Source organism: Pelophylax lessonae, assembly GCF_965119305.1.
Source record: "Pelophylax lessonae genome assembly, chromosome: 10".
Classification (NCBI taxonomy): domain Eukaryota; kingdom Metazoa; phylum Chordata; class Amphibia; order Anura; family Ranidae; genus Pelophylax; species Pelophylax lessonae.
In genome coordinates, this window is record NC_138777.1 from 133,579,527 (window position 1) to 133,606,339 (window position 26,813).

The following is a 26,813-nucleotide window of genomic DNA, read 5'->3' on the forward strand; positions in this document are numbered from 1 at the left end:
CACTCCTGGACCAAAACGAGGCATCGCCACTTTGAACGACCTCTACCATAAATCCAAATTGATCCCATTCCCTACCTTACAACTTAAGTTCCATTTACCCGATGCCGATTTCTTCCTACGCCTTAGAACTCGTCATTTCCTGACCTCTATACCCACCTGGCCACTGATTGTCCCAACTGCGGCGTGGACTTACCTTGTCTCTAAATCACCTCCCAAAACCAAAGGCATTACTACGTTCTATAATCTAATTCAACAGAAGACTGTTTTCTCCAAGTCACTCCCCCATGTACAATGGGAGAGGGACTTGGGTGTAGAATACACCGACGAACAGTGGACACGGGCAATTCGCTCTATCTACTCGACGACATGCAATTCCAACCTGTGGGAATTGACCTTGAAACTATTGTTACGCTGGTACCTTACTCCTGACAGAATAAGCAAATTTGATGAGCGGTGTGATGGAGGGTGCTGGAGAGGATGTGGCAGAGTGGGTTCTCTCTTCCACGTCTTCTGGCAGTGCCCAAAACTTCAGAATTTCTGGCAGGAGGTGTTTTCTTTATTGTCTGAATTGACTAATACCCAGATGGCACTTGACCCTGGACTGGCATTGCTATCCCTAAACCTTGAACAGATACCTCATCCTATGAGACACACGGTTACCCACTGTTTGTTGGCAGCCAGATTACTTATAGCTAGATATTGGAAGCAGGAATCCCCTCCCCCAGCCCAAGGAGTGATCAAAATGGTGGCCACCCACCATTCCTATGAACGAGCCTTGTCCCTAAAACACCAGTCCGCCACCGGTATGTCTAAGCTATGGCTACCTTGGATCTCATGGATAAATAAGTCATGAAAGGGGATTTGCTCTCCTTAAGCGGTTTGGGGAATGCCCTGCTGGGGCCCGGCGCTCCGGAGATGGCCACAGTGTGGTTCCCATTTGGGGTGGCCGTATCTGGGGTGTCGGGCAATCGGTGGGGTGCAACCCCATTTAAGCCTACACTCTGCCTTGCACCCAAGTGATAATGATGGAGACATATAGTGGTGGCAGCGACATTTTTTTTTTCCCAACCTTTTCGGTCCTCATGATGCGTCTGTGGCTATAATTATCCACAAGTTAACTAATCGGAACTAATTGAGTGCCTAGTGAAGATATCTTAGTATTACACTGCTGTTTGAAATGTCCTGGCAATGTTGATGTGAAAGCAAACTGAAGTTATTCTTGAATGTTATTGGGAGTTGTACTTAACGAATGTTTGTATTTTTTTTATGTTGAAAATTCAATAAAAAGATTGTTTAAAAAAAAAAAATTCAGAGAAGGAACCCGGAGCTTAATGTTCCTGGTGGAAAGCCAGACTTTGTCCCCTGGCTGTAGAGAAGACAACTTACGCCTGCAACGGTCAGCAAAATCTTTGAATTTGTCGGCAGCTACCCGGAGGGAATCATGAACGTCACTCCAAATAGAATTGAATGATTCCTGAATCCTAGCCAAAGCTGGAGTTTCCAGAGAACAGGTCAAAGAAAGAGGGAGCTGAGGGTGTCTTTCATAAACTATGAGAAAGGGTGTCTTCTGAGAACTGAAGTGAACATGATTATTGTGAGAGAATTCTAACCACGGGAGTGAAGAGGACCAATCATCATGATGAGCAGAGACTACAGAGACTAAGAGAAAGACCTTTTAACTCCTGATTAACCCCCTTTCAGTCTGTCCATTGGATTGAAAGTGGTAAGAAGAGGAAAAGTCCAAGATAATATTGAGGGATTTTCAAAAGGCTCTCCAAAAGTGAGATGTGAATTGAACACTCCTGTCAGACACAATACGTGAAGGAACCCCATGGAGGTGGAAGTTTTCTCGAACAAAAATGGGAACCAGAGCAGAGCAGAACGGAGACCAGAAAGAGGAACAAACTGAGTCTTTTTGGAAAACCGATCGATTACCACCCAAATTACCGTATTATTTTCAGTGGAAGATCAGTGATAAAGTCCATGGCAATGTGAGACCAGGGCTCCTTCAGAATAGGCAAAGGCATGAGAAGACCAGCAGGAGCTTGCATGGAGGATTTAGACTGGGCACAGACATGACAAGCCTTACGGTAGTCTTTAACATCCAAACGGAGAGTAGGCTACCAGTAGTGGTGACTGATAAGAAGGAAGGATCCATAGGCGTGCGCAGCCTATTGCATTAGGGTGTGCACCCCAAAGCTCAAACACACATGCGTGTGTATATATATATATATATATATATATATATATATATATATATATATAAACTGCATATAGATGAATTGATCTTTCCCTATTCTTCCTGCAGGAGGGAGAGGAGGAGAATCAGCTATTCAGCAGCTGCAGGAAGAATAGGGAAAGATGAAATCCTCTATATGCAGCTTCCCCATCCCCCTCCTATTCAGCACACACACTTGGGCAATGGGCACGCACTCACCTTCTTCCCGCCGTGACTCCGCCCCCTTCTTCCCGCCGCGGCTCCGCCCCCCGCTAGCAGCAGGGACTGAAGGAGCTGCCACTGCAGCTGCCTTCACACTGCGATGTGGGATCTCAGAGCACGCCGGCTGACACCCCCCAGTGCGTGGCCCCCCGCCCCCGCTATTGGTACCCCACTGTGTGTGTGACACTGTCATGTAATGTAGCTGCTTTCAGGGAGAAAGCCCAGCTGTCTAAACTCAGCGGTGATGTCGGGGGTGGGCGGGATCGAGCAGCTGTCAAACACCAGCCAATGATTGGGCTGCTTAAGAAAGGGGCGGAGCCACATAAATGAAGCTACCGCCCAGACCCCATCCCATTGGTTGATGTTTGATAGCTGTTCGGTCCCGCCCACCCCCGACATCACCCCTGAGTTTTGACAGCTGGTCTTTCCCTCTGCAAGCAGTAACATTACCTAACAGTGTCACACACACTGAGTGGCTCTGGCAAGCCTCACTGTCTGCTGGAGCCAACAGCACAGCCGCCTCTCCACCAAGTATCTCACTACCCTCAGTGCCAAAGATGGAGATCTCGGGAGACAGCCGGCCCTACACTAACAGACACAGGGTGATTAGGGTGTGCCCAGGCACACCCGGCACACCCTGTGCGCACGCCTATGACACCCGGCACACCCCGTGCGCACGCCTATGCTACCACCAGTTCCAGCAGCAATCAGCTGCTTGCAAATAGAAACCCGGCTTGTTTAGAAAATCAAATTGGCCTCTGGCCCCAATTCTCCGACTTCTTGGTGTGCGTTCTCCAATCATGCATGCAATGAACATGCGCACACACACTCTTGCCATTGTGGGGAGAAACCAAGGTATTCAGTTTCTGAAAAAAGCAAAAGAACATTTCAACAGCGCCTGAGTTGCAAACAAGGATCACAATATGGGGCTGAGTTGGAAATGTTAGTACATGAGAATGACCTAGACCTTGTGGGAATAACAGAGATTTGGTTCGACCCCTCACATGACTGGCTGGCCAATATCCAAGGGTATTCGGTGTACCGGTAGGACAGGGTAGGAAAAAGAGGGGGAGGGGTATGTCTCTGTGTCAAGAACAATATAAAGGTGATAGAAAGGAGGGACATTACGGATGGAAAGAGCATGGATTTAGAATCTGTGTGGGTTGAACTCCATAGGGAAGGAGAAAAGGGGAAAGTAATTGTGGGGGTTTGCTATAGGCCACCTAACCAAGGGGAGGAGGTAGAGCTGGAATTTTTAGCACTAATGGGTAAAGTGGCAAAATTGGGATCAGTCATCATATTTGGGGACTTCAATTATCCCGACATTGATTGGGATGAGGGGATTACACACTCACAGAAGGCCCGTCTATTCACGGAAACCTTACTGGATAATTACATGTCACAGTTGGTGGATTCCCCTACCAGAGAAAACGCAGTCCTGGATCTATTGATCACTAATGACCCAGACATAATCTCGCAGGTAGGAGTCCAGGACAACCTGGGCTCTAGCGATCACAGGATGATCACATTTAGTATAAATAACAATATAACAAGGCAAGTGGGGAACATAAGAACCCTAAATTTCAGAAGGGCAAACTTTCCAAAATTATACTCCTTGATGGAAAGGGTAAACTGGGACCAAACCCTGGGATCACTGACCACAGAGGATAAATGGGAATGCTTTAGGAACATATTAAGCAAATGCATCTTGCAGTGCATTCCTATGGGAAATAAATTTAGAAGAGACAAAGCCAAACCTGGCTGGCTAAACCGTAGCATCAAAAAACTTATTAGGGGAAAAAAATTGGCCTTCAAGAAATATAAATCAGAGGGCACAGTATTGGCTTTCGAGCAATACAAGGAGGCAAATAAGAAAAGTAAACAGGAAATTAAGATGGCTAAAATCAACTTTGAGAGACAAATAGCGGAGGATAGTAAAAAAAACCCAAAGAAATTATTTAAATATATCAACAGCAAAAACACTAAGGCAGAGCATATTGCACACATAATTAACAATGATGGGAGGATGGTTACAGAGAACACTGAAAAAGCAACCGTGCTGAATGCTTTTTTCTCGTCAGTCTTTCTTTACACAGGAAAAGGAGGGGTACACTGACTGTTCTGTTCTCACTACACGTATGCCCCAGGCATGTGCAGCTCAACATACAGCTAAACCTTTAATCCTGCAATAACCAGTCCTTTTGTAACTTAAGGCTTTATTCCAGAGATAGAATAGTGGTCACATGACAGGTTACAAGTCAGATTGGATATGCGAATAGGATTGTGAATAGAGAGGTGAAACTGTGAATAAACAGATAAACATACAATCCGTGTACAAACACAAACAATATATGCATTGAGTATATAACTGACAGTTCATAGGCATACCAGCGATGCTTCAAAAGGGGGGTTCAGGAATCTTCCCACAGGAACCTCAGATGCTGTCTGGCTGTGTCACAAGGTGTTCTAAAATGGAGATTTTCTCAGAGAGGTGTGGAACTAATCCAGCATTAGATAACAGGAAGTACCATAAAGTGCTGTATAACAGTCTATTTCACAGTGGCATCTTGTGGCCAATATTGGTATTACAAGTTCCAATAGCATTAATTACTTCCTTATGCTGGAGGCATGACACTGACCATGACTGTATGGTTAGTAGTAATACACAGGACTTGCCACTATGGCTAACAGAGAGTGAAATCAGGGAAAGGCTGCATAAACTTAACACAAGCAAATCACCAGGCCTGGATGGCGTACATCCGAGAGTACTCAAGGAACTCAGTAAAGTTATATCTAGACCACTGTTCCTGATCTTTGCAGACAGTATTAGGACAGGAGATGTACCAGGGGATTGGAAGAAAGCTAACGTGATTCCGATATTCAAAAAGGGCCAGAGGCATATCCCGAAAAATTATAGGCCTGTCAGTTTGACATCAGTAGTATGTAAACTACTGGAGGGAATGATAAGGGACTATATCGTAGAGTTTGCTAAAGACAACAACATCATCAGCGGTAATAAGCACGGGTTTACAAATGGGCGTTCTTGTCAAACCAATCTCTTAGCATTCTACGAGGAGGTGAGCTGTGAGCTAGATAGGGGCAGACCAGTGGATGTGGTGTACTTGGATTTCGCTAAGGCATTTGATACAGTTCCCCACAAGCGCTTAATTTATAAAATAAGGTCTGCAGGTTTTGCTCTTGGATACGGAACTGGCTAAAAGGCCGTGTCCAAAGGGTGGTAATAAACAGCACATACTCAGACTGGTCTGAGGTAGTAAGCGGGGTGCCCCAGGGCTCAGTCCTGGGACCAACCTTGTTCAATTTATTCATAAACAACATTGAGGACGGGATCAGTAGTTCGTTATCAGTTTTTGCAGATGACACAAAATTGGCCAGGGCAATAACTGCACAGCATGAAGCAGATATCCTACAGAATGACCTGGACAAAATAACGGAGTGGGCAACGACATAGCAAATGAGGTTTAACGTGGAGAAGTGTAAGGTTTTGCACTTGGGGACTAAAAACATAAAAACACAATACACGTTAGGAGGGGAACCCTTGGGGGAATCAAAAATGGAGAAGGATCTGGGAGTCTTGGTTGATGATAGATTAGGCAACAGCATGCAATGTCAAGCGGCAGCTGCCAAAGCCAGCAGATTATTAGCATGCATAAAAAAAGGGATGTATTCCAGAGAGAAGACTATAATCCTTCCACTTTATAAAACTCTGGTCCGACCGCATCTGGAGTATTCTGTCCAGTTCTGGTTGCCAGTCCTCAGGAGGGATGTGTTGGAGCTGGAGAGAGTCCAGAGAAGGGCAACTAAACTGATTAGGGGATTGGAGGACCTTTAACTATGAAGAGCGTCTGCAATCGCTCAATTTATTCTCCCTGGAGAAGAGACGTCTGAGGGGGGACATGATAGCAATTTATAAATATCTTAATGGGGATCTCAGCTTAGAAAAAAAGCTGTTCATTCGAAGGGATTGCATGAGGACTCGAGGACATACAATGCAATTAGAGGAGAAGCGTTTTAACCTCAGGCAACGAGGGGGGTTCTTTACTGTTAGGGCTACAAGATTGTGGAATTCTCTACCACAAGAGGTGGTTTCTGCGGGAAGTATGGTGGCTTTCAAAAGACTCTTAGACTTACATCTCTAGGATCAGGACATTAAGGGCTATGTGAGATGATTACAGCCACACACACCTACACAGGTTGAACTGGATGGACTATTGTCTTTATTCAACCTCACCTACTATGTAACTATGTAACAATAGCTTGCCCACAAACCCAGCAGCAGCACACAGGAACACAGGTGAGCACACTGCCCCCAGTGTTCAAACCAGAGATACTTCCTAAGCAGCTGATGATTCGCACTTAAAGGGCCACTCGCCCATATCCTGCCACAGAATCTTGCCCCAAGGCCACAGATCCAATCTTCACACATCATGGCAGGCTCTGTCACATGGGACCTTCAGGGTTTCGGCCCCCAACACACCATTACCCTGGACCTGTACAGCACCCTACCAAACTGCACAGGGTTTCATATCGTCAAAGCTTTAGTGCCACATTAGTGGCAATCCCCACAAATGTCGATGTCCATCATGATGGAGCCTAGGTACCATCCATCTCTGCGTAGTAACTGTAGGAATGAATCCAGTCCAACCACTCTCCTGATGCCTGCTGGAATCACTTGAGAATCTAGTAACATCATACAGAGTTGTACTTCAGTGACCATCACCTTTAAGGCACTGGTGAAAAAACTGAGAAGCTTCTTAAGTAGTAGGAGGATTTAGATGGGGGGGGGGGACTTCCTGTCTGTTTTGCCTGCCAGTGTCTATTCACCTATGGGTGGAGCATAACCCAGGTAGTAATGATTGTAGCTTGCTCGGGGTCCCGTGATGTACTATAAATAAATTCCTGGTAGTAAGATTCCCACATCCTTTGCATCTTTCTGTGGTTGTTGCCTGCCCCTCAGTTGGACTGCTTTTGGATGTCCCAAATGTCTTAAGAATCACTTTATTCATAATAAGATTTTCGTACTTATTGTAAAATATTTTCCATTGAAAAACATGGCCATGGTGGTTGGAGGTAGGGTTATACTGAGCCAGATTAAAAAAATATTGTTTGTCAGTGTCCATTCCTCCTGAAGGTAACATTATAATTACTACATTCTCTAGTTTTGTTCCTCTTTGATGTTCATTTCAATAATGTTTTTTTTTTTTTTTTTTTATCTAGGTTCTATTTCAGTTAACAGTCGAAATACACCCTTCCAGGTTGGGGGAGAGAGTGAAATTCTTGACCTTGAAGGAGACATGTACCTTGGAGGTCTTCCAGAACCTAGAGAAGATCTTCAACTTCCCCCTGAGGTGTGGACAGCCTCCCTTGGCTTGGGTTTTGTAGGTTGCATAAGAGACCTTTTTGTGGACGGAAAAAGCAGAGACATCCGACGGCTGGCTGAATCTTCAGGAGCTGCAAGTGTAGCCCCTTTCTGTACTCGGGAGACTCAACGGCACTGTACAAATTCTCCATGCAGAAATGGAGGACAATGCAGAGAAGGCTGGAACCGCTTTATTTGTGACTGTGTGGGTACAGGGTACCTTGGGGAAACATGTGAGAGAGGTAAGCTTATTTAGTAAATATCAAAACAACAAACAAAAAAAATTGCACTTCGGTGTGGCTTTACATATATTTGCAACTGTGTACTACAAACTTAATGTAAATCTAAAAAACTGTTTATAAATAGGTCTAATGGTCAGACTAGATAGTGGAACAAAGTGCCGGTTCACACTTGTGCGATCCGGGAACGCTGCGAATATGCAGCGTGTTCCCGCATCGCATCCGCATATCTGGCAGTTCACACTGCCATATGCGATACGCAGGGGTTGTCAATTAAAAGTTAACGACACCCCCAGTTGCGATTGCATATCGCAGTGTGATCTGCAAGTTCGCACAGAATCGGATCGCACAAGTGTGAACCACTGTGCGATCCGATTCTGATGCGGCTCAAAAAAAGCCTCATGTGCGAGTTTGCTGCGGATGCGCTGCGAATTCAGCCATACAAAGTGATGAGATCGCATGTAATGAAGGAGCAGTGCGCTCCGAATTACATACGATCTCGCAAACCGCACAAGTGTGAACCGGCACTAAAGTTAAAGTTTTTTTTTTTTTTCATTTTGGTTAAATAAACGGAGGGTTATAACCAGGGCTTTTTTTCTCAAATAGGTGCAGGAACTCCCCCTTTCCGAGTCACCACTTTTCCCCACCCCACCCACCTTCGAACACAATTCCGGGGTTCCACCCCTTACCCACCTCCTAGTACTGCCCTTTTAGAGAATACATAACCACGTATCGTATGTCGGTCTGTGGTGCCTCAAGTCAAGTATGGGATTTTAAGGGCAGGAGTAAACAAATACATAGAAGTAGTACAATTTTAAATAAAAAATAGAAATTTATTCCATGTTGAGGTTTTATACATAACATAGGTGAATAAATGGGTACAGTCCCATAGTGATAGTGAAGAAGAATAATAAGTTTTGTTGAACGTGAATTGAGTGACTTTAAAGAAACAATTGATAATTGGTCCTGTTCTGCTGCTCCTCATATCCAAGACTAGGAATGATTGCAGAGAACGGGCTTGATCGGTATTTCCGACATGTTTCGGCCTGTAGCGGCCTTTATCAAGGAATTTTTACCGATTATATTTTTTGTCCAATTCCTAAAGTATTGTTTTTCCGGGATGTCTCCGGGAGCTGCAGGAACAGTGTTATTGGGCCACGCTTTTTAGGGGTCCAAGATGCAATGTGGTCAGGATAGGTGAGAGTCCACATCGATGAAGGTCCTATTTGCTTGATGTGTGGTTCAAATAAGGTATCCCAGCACGTAGTCTCCAGGTCCTCTCCTCCCTTGGTCCGGGAGACCACGTATCATTTTTTGGTATTAGGTAATTTGTATGGCATTTGCTAATGATAAAAAGAGAACCGTAAAATAGATCCCCTGCAACCAGTAAAAATAGGGCCTCCACCAGCAACAATAAAGCCCCCTAACAACAATGGAAAACCCGCATCAAAATTTTCCACCAAGCAACAATAGACTCCCGGCAGAAACAACAGAGCTCCCTGCAGCTAGCATCAATGGACTGCCAGCCAGTGACAATAGACCCCTCCCTCAACAGTAGATCTCTCCCAGAAACAAAAGACCCCCCAACAATATAAGGCCCACCCCCAGCAACAGTAGGTCCCCCACCAGCAACAATAGACCACCCCACAACAATAGACCCTCTTGCAAAAATAGATCCCCTCCAGTTAGAATTGATCCCCACAGCAGCCAGGATCATAGATAGGCCATCATCGCACTTTACCATTATTAAAACTCAATCTTTATATAAAACCCAAAAAAATACATTCACATGAAACATTGCACTTTAAACCGTGCACATAGATATATGCAGGGCTTTTTTCCCAGAGAATAGGTGCAGGAACTCCCCCTTTCAGAGTCACTCCTTATCTCTGCCCCCTGCCCAACTCCGAGCACTGTCCCTTGGTTCCAACCCCTACCCACCTTTCAATATAACCCCTTTTAGAGAATACAGAACCAAGTAACATTTGGGGTGCTAAATAATGTGTATAGAATTTGTCAATGATAACAAGAAAAGCCGTAAAATAGATCCCATGCAGCCAGCAATAATAGACACACCACCCATTAACAACAGCTACTTGCAGCAACAATAGACCGCTTGCAGCAAATTCCCCCAGCAACAATAGATCCCCCAGCAGCAATTGAAAGCTTGCAACAGTACACCCCCCAGCAACAATAGACCCCGACAGCAACAAAAAAATCTCCCCACAGCCATAGACCCCTTCTTCAACTCTGCCTAGCAACAACTGACCCCACAGCAACATAAGACAAACCCACAGCATTAATAGATCCCACACCAGCAACAATAAAACTCCCCAGAAAAAATAGACCCCCCCACACAAAAATAGATTCCCTCAAGTGACAATAGATTCCCCAGCAGCCAGTATCAATAGACCCCGTAGCATGCCATTGCATACATTCAGTGCTGGAGGTGACGGAACTGTGTTCCCCCGCTTTCCCGCTAAACAACAGCCCTGGATATATAGCTTGTAGTTATACAATGTACTGCCCCCGTCAAAAACACCAGGAAATCGGCATCACCTTCTAACCTTGCATATCAGCATCACTACTAAGCTCAGCATCACTGACTCCATCCCCTACATGTTTCATCACTAGTCATGTCACTTCTTAAACAGTAGAAGTGGTAACCTGATATTCTGTACAGGAGGTTTCCATCATCATTCACGCATCAGTAAAGGATTTACCTATAATCAGGAGGTTTCCACTGCTATTCACACATATTGGAAAAACTGAGGTAGCGCTACACTTTTTTGTGTTATTTGGTTCAGTTGGTGCGGGAACACACATCGCTGTTTAAACAGTAAGCTCGGTACTAGAACAGTCTGATATATTGAAAAGATTATAATCACAGTAGCTCATTGGTACTTTTACATACAGTATCTAAAAAAAGTGAGTACACCCCCTCACATTTTTGTAAATATTTTATTATATCTTTTAACGTGACAACACTGAAGAAATTACACTTTGCTACAATGTAAAGTAGTGAGTGTACAGCTTGTATAACAGTGTAAATTTGCTGTCCCCTCAAAATAACTCAACACACAGCCAATAATGTCTAAACTGCTGGCAACAAAAGTGAGTACACCCCTAAGTGAAAATGTCCAATTTGGGCCCAAAGTGTCAATATTTTGTGGGGCCACCATTATTTTCCAGCACTGCCTTAACCCTCTTGAGCATGGAGTTCACCAGAGCTTCACAGGTTGCCACTTGATTCCTCTTTCACCCTCCATGACATCACGGATCTGGTGGATGTTAGAGACCTTGCGCTCCTCCACCTTCTGTTTGAGGATGCCCCACAGATGCTCAATAGGGTTTGGGTCTGGGGACATACTTGGCCAGTCCATCACCTTTACCCTCAGCTTCTTTAGCAAGGCAGTGGGGCCACTGGTTTATCACACCATTTATACAAAAAATTGGCCAGTAAGTATGGCACTATGTGTAGCAGAGTTAACGCAGCAAAAGAGGCAACATTTTTGCAGGACAAAAATACACTGTTATAAAAGTATATTGTTAGATAACACCCCGCTTCAATCTGTCGTTTAGGGGGGCCACTGGTCTATCACACCAGTTATAATACTTTTTTAAAAGTGCTTTTGTCACTCTTTGTAGTTGTAGTATCGCTGCAGAAACGCTCACCACACCAGTCACAATGCTGCACAGTGCACAATACAAATCCACTATAATATGCTTTCTATATTAGAAAGTATATTATAAGTGTATTACACCCCTATATAGTGCACTGCACACCAAAGAATAGTACACCTATACCAAATTCCAGTCCTTGAAAGGACTTTTGTGGTCCGTTAACAGAGCAATCTGTGTCACTGACAATCTGTCCCTGCTCCCCACAGCAAACCTCTCCCTACACTGACAAAAGAGACAATATAGATATAGTACACCTATACCAAATACCAGTCCTTGAAAGGACTTTTGAGGACCTATAACAGAGCCATCTGTGTCACTGACAATCTGTCCCTGCTGCACACAGCAAACCTCTCCCTACACTGACAAAAAGCAGAATGTAAAATGGCCGCCAGGTCAGGTCTATTTATAAGGTAGGGGGTATGTCCATGTGCTGAAATGTCTCAATTGGCTGTCCTGTTCCACCTGATTGATGTGTCATGGGTCAAAGTTCTCCCCAATGCAAACTAGTATGGCCGTCGCGAACAACGCCATATGTTCGCAATATTGGCGGACTGCGAACGAGCAAAGTTCGCCGTGAACCGACCACCGGATGAACCGCAAGGCCATCTCTACTTGTAACTGCTTGTACTGCTGCAACTCTTAACACTGCACACTTAACTCTTCAGGGCCTAACCGCTGGTGCCCCCTCTACACTTCCAGGGTCCTTTTACTAGGCAACCCCCTTTACACTTCAGGGTCCTTTCACTAGGCAACCCCCTTTACACTTGCAGGCTCTAGGATTCCTGGGATCTTCACTGGAGTGGTCCCGTCTACACTAGGCAGACCCCAGGGGCAGTCCACAGTACTCACGATCTTGGAAGACTTTCCTGGAACTGAACCCCTCTTTCTCCACTGGTCCTCGGCACACCGGATCCTCTCTGCAGCTCAGCTCTCTCTCTCTGGACTCTCAAGCAGTCACCCAAGCCACCCGATCCTTCTGACAGGAGGAGAGACAGCCGTACTCTCCCTCCTGGGACTCTGCTTCCCGCCAAAGATGCTGCGTCAAACTTTTACCCACTCTCAGAATCCTCTGTGGCAGAATCTGCCTTCTGGGGTAGATACGAGCCCGAATGGGCCACTGATTGGATATCCTCCACTGCCCAATGAGAATCCTCTCACAGAGCCAGTGGGGAGACTCCCCTTTCAGTAACCACACCTGGGAGACAGGACAGCCCAGCTGAAATTATGGCCCTGCTGTTAGGCAGCCAAGGCCCATTATACTTTTACCTAGCACCTACCTGTAGGGTGCTACAATTAAGAAACAAATTATATATATATACACAGTGCCTTGCAAAAGTATTCGGCCCCCTTGAACTTTTCGACCTTTTGCCACATTTCAGGATTCAAACATAAAGATATAAAACTGTAATTTTTTGTTAAGAATCAACAAGAAGTGGGACACAATCATGAAGTGGAACGAAATTTATTGGATATTTCAAACTTTTTTAACAAATAAAAAACTGAAAAATTGGGCGCCCCTTTACTTTCAGTGCAGCAAACTCTCTCCAGAAGTTCAGTGAGGATCTCTGAATGATCCAATGTTGACCTAAATGACTAATTATGATAAATAGAATCCACCTGTGTGTAATCAAGTCTCCGTATAAATGCACCTGCACTGTGATAGTCTCAGAGGTCCGTTTAAAGCGCAGAGAGCATCATGAAGAAGAAGGAACACACCAGGCAGGTCCAAGATACTGTTGTGGAGAAGTTTAAAGCCAGATTTGGATACAAAAAGATTTCCCAAGCTTTAAACATCCCAAGGAGCACTGTGCAAGCGATAATATTGAAATGGAAGGAGTATCAGACCACTGAAAATCTACGAAGACCTGGCCGTCCCTCTAAACTTTCATCTCATACAAGGAAAAGACTGATCAGAGATGCAGCCAAGAGGCCCATGATCACTCTGGATGAACTGCAGAGATCTACAGCTGAGGTGGGAGACTCTGTCCATAGGACAACAATCAGTCGTATACTGCACAAATCAGGCCTTTATGGAAGAGTGGCAAGAAGAAAGCCATTTCTTAAAGATATCCATAAAAAGTGTTGTTTAAAGTTTGCCACAAGCCACCTGGGAGACACACCAAACATGTGGAAGAAGGTGCTCTGGTCAGATGAAACCAAAATCGAACTTTTTGGCAACAATGCAAAACGTTATGTTTGGCGTAAAAGCAACACAGCTCATCACCCTGAACACACCATTTCCACTGTCAAACATGGTGGCAGCATCATGGTTTGGGCCTGCTTTTCTTCAGCAGGGACAGGGAAGATGGTTAAAATTGATGGGAAGATGGATGGAGCCAAATACAGGACCATTCTGGAAGAAAACCTGATGGAGTCTGCAAAAGACCTGAGACTGGGACTGAGATTTGTCTTCCAACAAGACAATGATCCAAAACATAAAGCAAAATCTACAATGGAATGGTTCACAAATAAACATATCCAGGTGTTAGAATGGCCAAGTCAAAGTCCAGACCTTAATCCAATTGAGAATCTTTGGAAAGAACCGAAAACTGCTGTTCACAAACGCTCTCCATCCAACCTCACCGAGCTCGAGCTGTTTTGCAAGGAGGAATGGGCAAAAATTTCAGTCTCTCGATGTGCAAAACTGATAGAGACTAGGGATGATCGAACTTTTGAAAAGTTCGGTTCGGCCAGAACATCCGAACTTCCCGAAAGTTTTTTTCCCGAAGGCATTCCCGAAGGCATTTTTTTTTTTTTGACGCTAGCGTTTTTTGGCATTTTTTTTTGGTTCTTTTGAGGCAGGCAAAACATCTGAACTTGTGTATAGTGGTATATATACACACATAATTATATGTATATAGACACCTAGCCATATATAGGTGTGATAGTAGCAGAAATATATTACTGTAAATGATTTTATTAGCGCAAGCATTTATTTCTGCTACTATCACACCTATATATGTCTAGGGGTATATATACAGACATATATGTGTATATATACCCCCTATACACATGTTTAGATGTCATGTCTGACATCAAACATGTCCTCAAAAAAGCACTGGCAGTGGCAGCCCCTGCAGCATAAAAAATGCTTGGCTGGTGAGAAGCCATATGGGTGTGCCGAAGCAATTCAGAGAAATGATAATTTCTCTATAGCGGTCACCCTGCTATGGAAGGGTTTTGTCACCCTGCCATAGCAGTCACTGCCAATTAACCCTACACTACACTACGGTCCCCTTACACTTAACACTTTCCCTACAGAAACTCAATTTTTGAAGCTAACTTAAGTGTAAAGGAGCACTCTAACTACACTAGATATCCCTTTCCTCACACTAATAAATGCTAAATGACACTTTTAAAGTAAAATTAACAGAAGTGCTTCCACTCTCTTCCATGTCCAGTATAACAATGCTAGGAATATGGCGGGGGCGATCTTATATACTGGGGGGGCGTATTCACTAATGATTGGTCTAGGGACCCCCTAGTCACTCCAATTCCTATTCCTAGCATTCTCCTGCCCCCTCAATTGGCTTTTGCTAATGGTTCTGGTCCAATCACGGGCTTTTAAAGCCCCTTTCCTGAAGCATTGCATTTTGGGCGGTTCTGGTTGCCGAATTCCGAACTTTTTGGGCAAAAAGTTCTAAATTCGGCTGAACCTCGAACACCCAATGTTCGGGCCGAACTGATGGTCGACCCGAACCGTTCGATCATCCCTAATAGAGACATACCCCAAGAGACTTACAGCTGTAATCGCAGCAAAAGGTGGTGCTACAAAGTATTAACTTAAGGGGTCTGAATAATTTTGCACGCCCAATTTTTCAGTTTTTTATTTGTTAAAAAAGTTTGAAATATCCAATAAATTTTGTTCCTCTTCATGATTGTTTCACACTTGTTGATTCTTCACAAAAAATTACAGTTTTATATCTTTATGTTTGAAGCCTGAAATGTGGCAAAAGGTTGAAAAGTTCAAGGGGGCTGCATACTTTCGCAAAGGCACTGTGTGTATATATATATATACACACAAACCCAATTCCAAAAAAGTTGGGACACTGTACAAATTGTGAATAAAAACAGAATGCAATGATGTGAAAATTTCAAATTTCAATATTTTATTCAGAATACAACATAGATGACATATCAAATGTTTGAACTGAGAAAATGTATAATTTTAAGGGAAAAATAAGTTTATTTTAAATTTCATGGCATCAACACATCTCAAAAAAGTTGGGACAAGGCCATGTTTACCACTGTGTGGCATCCCATCTTCTTTTTATAACAGTCTGCAAATGTCTGGGGACTGAGGAATAGGAATGTTGTCCCATTCTTGTATTATACAGGCTTCTAGTTGCTGAACTGTCTTAGGTCTTCTTTGTTGCATCTTCCTCTTTATAATGCGCCAAATGTTTTCTATGGGTGAAAGATGTGGACTGCAGGCTGGCCATTTCAGTACCCAGATTCTTCTTCTCCGAAGCCATGATGTTGTAATTGATGCAGTATGTGGTCTGGCATTTTCATGTTGGAAAATGCAAGGTCTTCCCTGAAAGAGACGACGTCTGGATGGGAGCATATGTTGTTCTAAATCTTAGATATACCTTTCAGCACTGAAAGTGCCTTTCCAGATGTGTAAGCTGCCCATGCTGCACGCACTCATGCAACTCCATACCATCAGAGATGCAGGCTTCTGAACTGAATGCTGATAACAACTTGGGCTGTCCTTGTCCTCTTTAGTCCGGATGACATGGTGTCCCAGTTTTCCAAAAAAAAAATGTCAAATTTTTATTCCTGACCACAGAAAAGTTTTCTACTTTGCCGCAGTCCATTTTAAATGAGCTTTGGCCCCGAGAAAATAGCTGCGCTTCTGGTTCATGTTTAGATATGGCTTCTTTTTTGGCCTATAGAGTTTTAGCCGGCAACGGCGAATGGCACGGTGGATTGTGTTCGCCGACAATGTTTTCTGGAAGTATTCCTGAGCCCATAGTGTGATTTCCATTACAGTTGCATTCCTCTATGTGATGCAGTGCCGTCTAAGGGCCCGAAGATCACGGGTATCCAGTATGGTTTTCCGACCTTGACCCTTAAGCACAAAGATTGTTCCAGATTCTCTGAATCTTTGGATGATATTATGCACTTTAGATGATGATAACTTCAAACTCTTTGCAATTTTTCTCTGAGAAACTCCTCTCTGATATCGCTCCAATATTTTTTGCCGCAGCATTGGGGGAATTGGTGATCCTCTGCCCATCTTGACTTCTGAGAGGCTCTTTTTATACTCAATCATGTTGCCAATTGACCTAATAAGTTGCAAATTGGTCCTCCAGCTGTTCCTTATATGTACATTTAACTTTTTAGGCCTCTTATTGCTACCTGTCCCAACTTTTTTGGAATGTGTAGCTCTCATGACATCCAAAATGAGCCAATATTAGGCATGACATTTCAAAATGTCTCACTTTCAACATTTGATATGTTATCTATATTATATTGTGAATAAAATATAAGTTTATGAGATTTGTAAATTAGTCCATTCCTTTTTTTACTCACAATTTGTACAGTGTCCCAACTTTTTTGGAATTGGGTTTGTATAGATATAAGATCCATTGCATCTCCCCATTATTCTTTTATCATTTTGTTTGCTTTGTCTCTATTTGATTCATTTTTGTTTTTATCTTTATTTTGTCCTATTACCCCTTTTTATTTCGTTTTTTTATTTTTATTTTTTTACTTTTTTTATCCTTTTTTTATCTTGGATCCTCTTTTCCCTTTATCTTTTTTATTTTAAGTTTCACACCTCTTTGCATGCTGCCCGTCACTTTTATTTCCCCCACCCAGCATGTTCTATTAGCATTGCTGGTCCTGCAGAAAAGTATGCAATCCTCTATGCCTGTAGACAGAGCTGATCTGGGCAGTGAAATCAGGTGACCCTGATGTGCTGCAGGCTGGTGCTGCTACTATTGGTGGTTAAGGTTCACACCCACTTGAATTTCTAGGCAGCTGGGACACATACGCTGCGGGTTTATTTACCCGTTACAATCAGGATGCAGTTGACAGCTGGATTGTAACATCTGCTCCTTCACAATTTATATATTTTTTTCATTTAAGATTATAGGATACACACTGGTCTTCTACTAACATTATGTTGGGTACGCTGAATTACATTTATAGGACAAACGTATGGCAAGCTTTTTTCTATTCTTGTTTAAAAGTCCTAACTAGTCTACATGCAATACCTTGTATATGCCTTTCACGTAAAGCTTGGTGTATGCATTGTTCTTCATGTATGCCTTTTGAATAGACCCAATAAAAACTTTTTTTATGATTTAAAAAAAATATTATAGGATACACAAGTCAAATATTGATTAAGTTATTGATTGTCATTATTATACCTACATATTCTGGAATTAAGTCAACATTCATGTTATTCTAATTGGATTTTGGTGGAATTATGTTGTCAAGGGGCAGGGAGTGGTTATTTTTCTGTTTTGTGAACGGTTCGTTATTTATCATATTGTTTTGTACTGTACTTGTCACATACCCAGGGGCAGCTCCAGACAATTGTTTTGTGGGTGCTGCATTGGTGCTGGGAGTAAAAGTGGGAGAGCTAATGCGGCACATGCAGCGTTCTTCCTGCTGTGCTTAACCATGTAGATTTAAACCCCCTGTCAGCCAGTGCCCTTCAGTTCTTCAAGAGTACCTCCAGCCAGCTGGGGAGACACAAAGACATATCACACTAACTTCCATTCTCCTGACTGTCTTATGTCCAGAAATTCTTTGGGTGGTGCTGTCCTAAAAGACTCCTGGAAAAGACGTTACCAGTAAGATTATCCCTGTTTTACCCCCCTCGTCTTTCAGGACAGCCACCTCTGAGAGGATAAGCCAGTACTTACCCCTAGGGTGGGACCACCACTTGAAGAACTTTGCACCCAAAAGCCTGATCTTTAGCGGACAGGTTCAGCCTGTAGTGCTTGGTGAAGGTTGAAAAACTGGACAAGTTTGTTGCCTGACCTGTAAGGTTTTTCTGCTCAGGAAGTCGGCCAATTTGTTCAATTCTCCCTTTAGGTAAACGGTCGACAGGGAGAGCACCCGGGCTTTGGCCTGCTGAGGAATTTCTTCTACCAGAGCCCACAGAGGCTTGCTCCTTGTCCCCCCTTGCCGGTTGACAAAAGAAACTGCTGTGAAATTGTCTGAGCGGACCTGTAGATTGTGCCCCTCTAGTTCTGTCTGGAAGGCTCTGAGAGCCAGATCTCTCCAGTTTGAAGATCGCCTTGAATGTTCACTCTTCCAGGACCCTTGCACCAGTCGGGATCCCACGTATACTCCCCAACTCGTGACACTTGCATCCGTAGTGATGACTCTGGACACATGATGGGACCCATGAGAAACCACCAGAAGGATCTTTTTACCCATACAGGTACATTCATCAGGGAATCCAGGGAGCGCTGAGTGTAGTCCCACACCCCAAGATGAACATTTGTAAGGGGCAGAAGTGAAGTCCCACCCACTGTACCACCGGAATTGCGGCCATCAACAACCCCAATGCCGACATGGCCCATCTTACTGATATAGGCCAAGTGCTCTGTAACAAGCTCATTGCTCTGTCTATCTTCTGACTCTTCTCCAAAGGAAGAAAGACCTTCTGAAGAGTGGAATCTAACTCGTAGCCCAGAAAGGCGACCTTTTGGGCAGGCACTAGACTGGACTTTTCCAGATTCAGAAGCCACCCCAAGCTCTCCAAGAATCGTCTTGTCACTAGTAGGTCCCTGGACAACTTAGAAGGGGCAAACAGGAGCAGGTCGCCCAGGTAGGCAATAACCGAAACACCCCTGAGCCGCAAGTAAGCCAAGGCCTCTGCCATGACCTTGGTGAAGATGTGGGGGGAAGAGGACAGGCTGAAGGGGAGGGCCCGGAATTACAGATGTAACGTGCCCTCTGCCATTTATCTTTTCAATAAAGTAATTACATTTTTAAGCATAATACTGCTTGGGTTTCTTCCCTACTTTTGCATAGCTCCTTTTGCTATTCTTTTTGTTACTGGTAACTCTATTTAGGGAATCCTACACCCCTACCCTTTGTATAGGGGTGAGTAGGTGAGGCTACTATTCCCCTGCGACATCCCAGCTCTACTGGTTTTTTTGTTTGATACCTTATTCTGGGTTTACTATAAACCTATTCTGCTATACATGGTTTTTCATACAACGTTTTGTTGTGTATATACACATTTATCGGCAATTATATATATATATTATTTGATTTTTATTTTTTGTTGCTCACATGGCATACAAGATAGGAGAGGACTTTAATGAGGAAATGAAGATGGCCTTTGTAAAGAATCCTAATCCCTTAGTTGATCCCGGCTAAATAATTAAAGAGAAGTTTAAATTACACAAAAAATTAACTATTAAATGTCTTAATAGAAAATGGGATATCACCTCCCTGGAATATTACATTGAGAACAAAATTATTCCAAGGGGACTTTGGGAGAGGGTGATTCCTGCCTCACACTTACAGAAACCAAGATTCCTTGGTATCCAATGCATCAATCATGGTATCGAAGTGATGCGCCTGATTGTTGAAGAGGAGAAGTTGCAATTAGAAGAACTTACTGAACAAATAGAGGAAAGTTTAAATGCATTAGACCCATATAAAGAGAACCCTGAGTTAACCAGGTACAATGACCTTCTAAAAAAAGAAGTGGAAAAAACCCAAAGGAATTTACGTACCACAAAACAACAAAAATGTCAACGAGATCTTGATGATTGGACCAAGGATGATATATTTGACCTCACCAAGACCAGGGGGAGAAGCAGGTATAGATTCAGAAGGCGTTGCCAGAACTACAGGGGTAATACATTGTCAGATAGTGAGGACGGGATCCCAAAGAAATCGGTCAGTTTTTTAGGGATAAAACAGGCAAAGGAGGAGGAACAGCTAACAAAAGCAAATACCCAAAAGGGAAAACAGTCCAGTGTACTGGTTACACAAAATACCCACAAGAACCTGGGAAAAACGGGCAGATGCACCCGGAGTCAAAGGGATTAGAATCAGTGAATACTAATCAGTTCACAGGTGGTATTGGCAACCAGGACCTCAAAGTCATAAATCTGTCAGATTTTTCATTGACACAGGATCATATTAACCTCCTTCAAAGGGGTTTATCATTTTCACCCAGTGTTAATATGGAGGAGTTTGAGGTCTTAAAGGATGTCAATCTTTTTCTTAGAAAAGTATTGTTACGGTTAAACTACCAAACATCTACCCCTATCTTAGAAGTAACCCCGGAGAGGGAAAGACAGGCCCTCTATGAGTTGGAGGAATTACTTAATGAAAATGAAGTGGAAAATCCATCGGAGGTTGAGGGAAATGATAGTATCCCCACTAATCCCTGGAAGAGAGCAATGAGAATACAGAACAGATCCAAAGGGATGCCCAACCTTAATGATAACAAATGGATTGGCATCTTTTTGGATCTGGAAGAGAAGGACTTGAAGTCCCTTAAGTGGAAGGATAACACCTATGATAACCTTGATCATAGTGAACAGTCGGCTCTTGAACAACTTAAAAATGTCCCTAATTTTGTAATCAAAAGCAGTGATAAGGGTGGTAATATTGTAGTAATGAGAAGCGGAGACTATGAGAATGAAATAAAAAGACAACTGAATGATGTCAATACATACCTCAGACTGCCTTCCGGTCCTTTCCAGGGAGTTGTGGATAATTTGAATTACAAGCGTCAATGGGATTTTGAGGCAAATTTATTAACCAAAAATGAAATCAATTTTCTGAGTGTTGATACCTTTAATATTCCAACGTTTTACGTAATTCCAAAAGTCCACAAGGACCCCTTAAGACCTCCTGGAAGGCTGATTGTTTCGGCGGTCAATGGACCCCTGGAAAGGATCGGCAGGTATGTTGATGACTAGGGATGCACCGAATATTCGGCGGCCGAACATTATTCAGCCGAAAATAGAAAAAAATAGCACTTTCGGTGTTCGGCCGAATAAGTCAAAAGGCCGAATAATTTTGTGCCGAACAATAGGGCTGAACGATAGTCGATATGATATCGACTATCGTTCTGTGGCCGTAGGCGATATTCATATCGCCGAGGTCACGATATTTACAGGGGGAAGGGACTCGGAGGAGGACAGGAGGACTCACAGACTTCCGTGTTAGGCAGGGGAAGCCGGGACACTTCAGCGGTGAGCATACATACATTACTCACTCGTGCACTGCAGCCCGCCCCACACATTCAGTGAGTCTTACTCTCCTCCCTAGTTTTTTCAATGGCACATTCAGGAAGCCAATCACGCCGTGATTAGCTGCACAGCGAACCAATCACGCATGCCTGCACACCTGATTGGTTCCGCTGTGCTGCTACTCACGGCGTGATTGGCTTCCTGAATGTGCCATTGAAAAAACTAGGGAGGAGAGTAAGACTCGCTGAATGTGTGGGGCGGGCTGCAGTGCACGAGTGAGTAATGTATGTATGCGGCTGTGCTCCTTTCCAGGCTACTACTAGTCCACCTCCAGCCTCCTACTACCACCACTATGAGAGACTGTCTGTCACTGTATAATCTGATCGAGTCCACACTGACACTGACTGACTGTCACTGAGTAATTGATGTTACCATATTAACCCTGACCTGCCCAGTGACCTGTATCTGCAATTAAAATTTACAAGGCTGCCTGCATGCTTCCTGATTTCCATTCCCAGCATCCTTCCCAATCCCTACAGTGTCACGAACATTAACCCTATGGTACAAGGCTGCAGTGTGCACTGAATCCCATTCCCTACAGTAACATTTAGGGAGAGAGACATGAGAGGACAAGAGAGAGAGAGAGACATGAGAGGACAAGAGAGAGGACAAAAAAATTGGCAAAATAAATGGAAAAAATGCAAAACACCGCGTTCGGTATTCGGCCTTCGGCCAAACATTTCATTATTATTCGGCTTCGGCCAAGAATTTCATTTCGGTGCATCCCTATTGATGACATGATTAAAGATATGGTTGTGTCCTTACCATCCTTTGTACAGGATACCAGGGATGTCCTCGGAAAAATTCAGAATCTACAATTTCCAGAAGATAGTATCTTAGTAGGTATGGATGTGGAATCACTCTATACCTCGTTTCCCCATTCCTGTGGTCTTAGAGAGGTTTCCCACTTTTTGGAGCTGCTGGAGTTTATGTTAAGAAATCATTTTTTTCAGTTTTTGAATGTAAGCTACCAGCAGATCCGCGGAACATCAATGGGTGCCCCGTGGGTACCGGCTTACGCATGCCTACAACTTGGCTTTTGGGAAGAAAAGTATGTTTATCCATCCCCAATGTACCTCAGCCATGTGATAAACTGGCTGAGGTACATTGATGATATTTTGATCCCATGGGGTGGTACAGTTGAACAGTTAGAGGAGTTCTTATGTGATCTGAATCAAAATGACTTAAATATCAAATTAACTTATGTCTTTGACACCAAAGAGATCAAAGGATCTGAAAATTATGTCCACTGGAGGTTCCCTTACTACTAAAACTTACAGGAAGGAGACAGCAGCGAATATGCTACTACATGCGACTAGTCACCACCCAAATTCACTAAAAAATGGTATCCCAGTCGGACAGTTCCTTCGTATTCAAAGGATTTGTACTGACATTGGACAATTTCATAAAGAGGCAATTCAGCTCTATCAGAGATTTCGTGAGAGGGGATACTCTCATAGAGTTTTGAGAAGGGCCAACAAAAGAGCCTTAGATATTGATAGAGGAGCATTATTAACCACCACAACAACAAATAAAACAACAGTAAATAAACAACCCCAAGGCCACTCGAAATTTATAACAAAATATGGCAGACAGTGGGAAAGAGTACAAATGGTACTTCAGAAGCATTGGCATATCCTTGCCAACAATTCTTCTTGCACAAATTGTGGGACCTAGGCCCCTGATGGTTGCAAAAAGAGCTTCTAACTTAAAAGACATGTTAGTCCATTTAGAATTTGAGAGATCATCAGGGTAACTGGCTCACCAACCTACCGGAAATGTCTGGTACGTTTGCGTGTGGCCATTGCCAAATGTGCCCTTTTGTGGAAAAAACTAAGGTCTTTACTAATGCCAAACATGATAAAATCTTTAATTTCAAAAAATTCATTAACTGTTCATCTTCTAAAATAATCTATATGTTAGAATGCCCATGCCAAAAACTGTATATTGGAAAAACAAAACGCCAACTGAAGGTGCGTTTTGGGGAACACCTTAGGGACATCAGGAAATCACGTGATTCTGAGAAAGAAAAAAAACAAAAATTAAGGAGAACCCAGTTGAACAACATTTTAGGGACCATCATGGGAGAAGAACTGATGGTCTTAGAGTAAAGGGGATTTATTCTCTTGATTTACCCCCTAGGAGAGGTGACTTTGATAAAGTTTTGCTCCATAAGGAAAATTTTTGGATATATGCCGTAGATACACTGGTGCCTATGGGGTTAGACACAGAATTTAACCTCAGTATCTTCCTCAATGATTAAAATTGGGAAATTGTCTGCTTGCACAGCGGAGAGAGATTGCCCGTACTGCTTGAAAGCTCGGGACCAGCTGACTGCAATTTTGTCAGGCTATTTCATCCAGGGCTTATGCAGGCTTTTGCCTCCACCAATCTACGGCAATTGCTCCTTCATAGGAGGCTTTGACACCTTGCTTGTGCCAGGAGGATCGGAGCAATAGCTTCAGTGAGTGAATGGACATGATTTCTCAGCTCTAGAGGGATGAAAAAAAGGGTTTCAGAGTAGTGAGTAATATACTTCCAAATTGCATTTCTCATGTTTTGGTGAATGCCCTGGGTTCTTGCATATTACTAGGGATGGACGAACATCGGCAAGGGCGGTTCGCGAATGCCAGAAGCAAATTTTCTCAAAAGTCTGCATACCGCGAGTTCGCGGCGGGCCCCATTGACTTTAATGGGAGGCGAACTTTAAAAACCACTAGGTCATATTTGCAGCCACAAAAGACGTACTAGCTGTGCATAAATAGTCCCAGCACATGGACAATGTCATAACAGAAGAATTGCAATTGAAAAAGTTGCCCTAAATGATTTATTTTTTTTTTACAGCAAAAAATATATATATTTTTTCATAAATCAGCCAGAACTGACAGCAGCCGGTAAATACATTGTCTAATACATTATATAGACAGATGTTTGTTTGTATAATAGTATTATGGTACCAACATCCCTGATAATAATGCAAAAAAACAAGGAGTTGAGTGAAAGCCCTGGTGTGAGGGTCGAACACAGACACCTTGTTTGAAGTGAGGAAGGTCTAGAAATAATGAAGAAAAGGAATGAGAATAGTGAAATTTGGCAGAAAAAGGGAGAATGGGGAAAAGTTGAAAGAAAAAGGGAAAGCAAGAGGGCTGAAAGAAAAATGGTGGAGGGGAAAGAAGGAAAAAGAGGGAGGGAGTGAAGGGAAAGGGGGAAATAGAAAAAAGGAAGGAAAGAGGAGGGAGGAGGGGGGGGAGGGAGGGAGGAGGGGGGGGGGAAAAGAAGGAAAGGGGAGGAGAGGGAAAGAAAAGAAAGGCAGAGGGTTGGATGGAGAGGGAAAGGGGGAGATAGGAAGGAAAATTAGTAGAGGGCTAGTGGGATTTTAACGGTACTTGAATCAACGATGGAAAAACCACCATGTATAAAAATATATAAATTTTATTATTCCATTAAAAATTACATACAGAAAGAAGAGAAAAAGATTATTGTAAAATAAAAAATTGTACAGAATAGATTACCATCATAGTCATATCAATTACATACAGTTCTGAACATTGCAGGCAGTATCGATGTTATGCAAGCTCCGATAGCCCCAAAACAGGGTACCGGGCATTAACCCAACATGTTTCGCGGGTTTCAACACTCCGCTTCTTCAGGGGTGTAAAATTGTACACTATATTGGTTGCCTTAGAGTTCCTGTGCAATAGAAATATATTATGAGAACATTGTAGTCAACAGTTTTATGCAGAGGGGTTATTTGCATGCACAAACACATACAGGTCCAGGGTTCCCACCACCAAAACACATGCAGGGGTATCCACCCAGTGAACGCCTCACCCACGGATGTGGAGGGGGTCATTAGGGTAGCGTGATTTTAATAATAAAGGTTATGTGTGACATTGTCACAATACCTGTATGTGATAGTATCAGTATCTGGTAGGTCATAGAATGCCCATGAGGTTGTATGGCCAGACAAAGTGGCACTTCTTTCTGTTGAGCATAAAGATATTTATGTAATGCCGTAGCCAAGGGGGGGCTCTAGGCCTTTAAGGACACACAGCTCCATTAAGATTAAAGCTTACCAAACTTGAGTTGGAAGTATACAAGTGTATCTATAAATACATCATGATGTTCCAAGTAGTTCTTTTTTGGCTCCAAGTTTGCATATAAGCAATTATGGAGGGATGTATGGGTGTTCCGGATGAAGGCTCCCTTTAAGGAGGTAAGAGGCACTTGAATGCCTGTATAGTAAAAAACAGATTGTATATAGATTAGGAGAGCATGAATCTAGGCATATGCAAGTCTGTCATATCCAAAGAATGGCTCCCAGCGCTTACCTCGTGTCTGGTCTGCTAGTGTATACCCCGGCATCTGCAAGGGAATTGTTTGCCCGCCACCTTATGAACATCCCCTCAACCCGGCGCGTATGCGCACTTCCGGGCGGAAGTGACGACATCGCGTCGGGTCAGGTCTCTAACGGCGCTCGCCAATGCACAGGCGCGCGCCGTGCTGCGTAATCCACAACCGCAAGAGCAGCTGTACGCAGCCACATGATCAGACATGGGCGGGGACATGGCCCCATAAGTCTGTCAGTCCAGAGACCACACATCCGTTGGGAGTGCTGAGTGATATCGCCCCCCGCAGTTGGATAGTGGGAAGTAGAGGACAATGAATGTGCATACCAAAGCTCCAATGCGGAAATCAGATCCTGTATAGGTGGAAAATGATTCTTATGAATATTAGAAAAATACAACAATATGACAATAATATATACATATATGAACATGAAACACCAATATTGAAGAAATATTTGCAAAAATACATAAAAA

The 26,813-nt window shown here is 43.3% G+C and overlaps 1 protein-coding gene across 7 annotated transcripts in view; it reads left to right on the top strand.

Annotated features, from left to right (window-relative positions):
• Positions 1–26,813, top strand: part of NRXN2 (neurexin 2) — a 2,537,771-nt gene that overhangs the window by 866,318 nt on the left and 1,644,640 nt on the right. For all 7 annotated transcript variants that reach the window (XM_082270633.1, XM_082270634.1, XM_082270627.1 and 4 more), the window contains one exon: positions 7,679–8,062. In XM_082270633.1, coding sequence (XP_082126759.1) covers positions 7,679–8,062 — 384 coding nt within the window. The remainder of the gene's footprint in view (positions 1–7,678; positions 8,063–26,813) is intronic.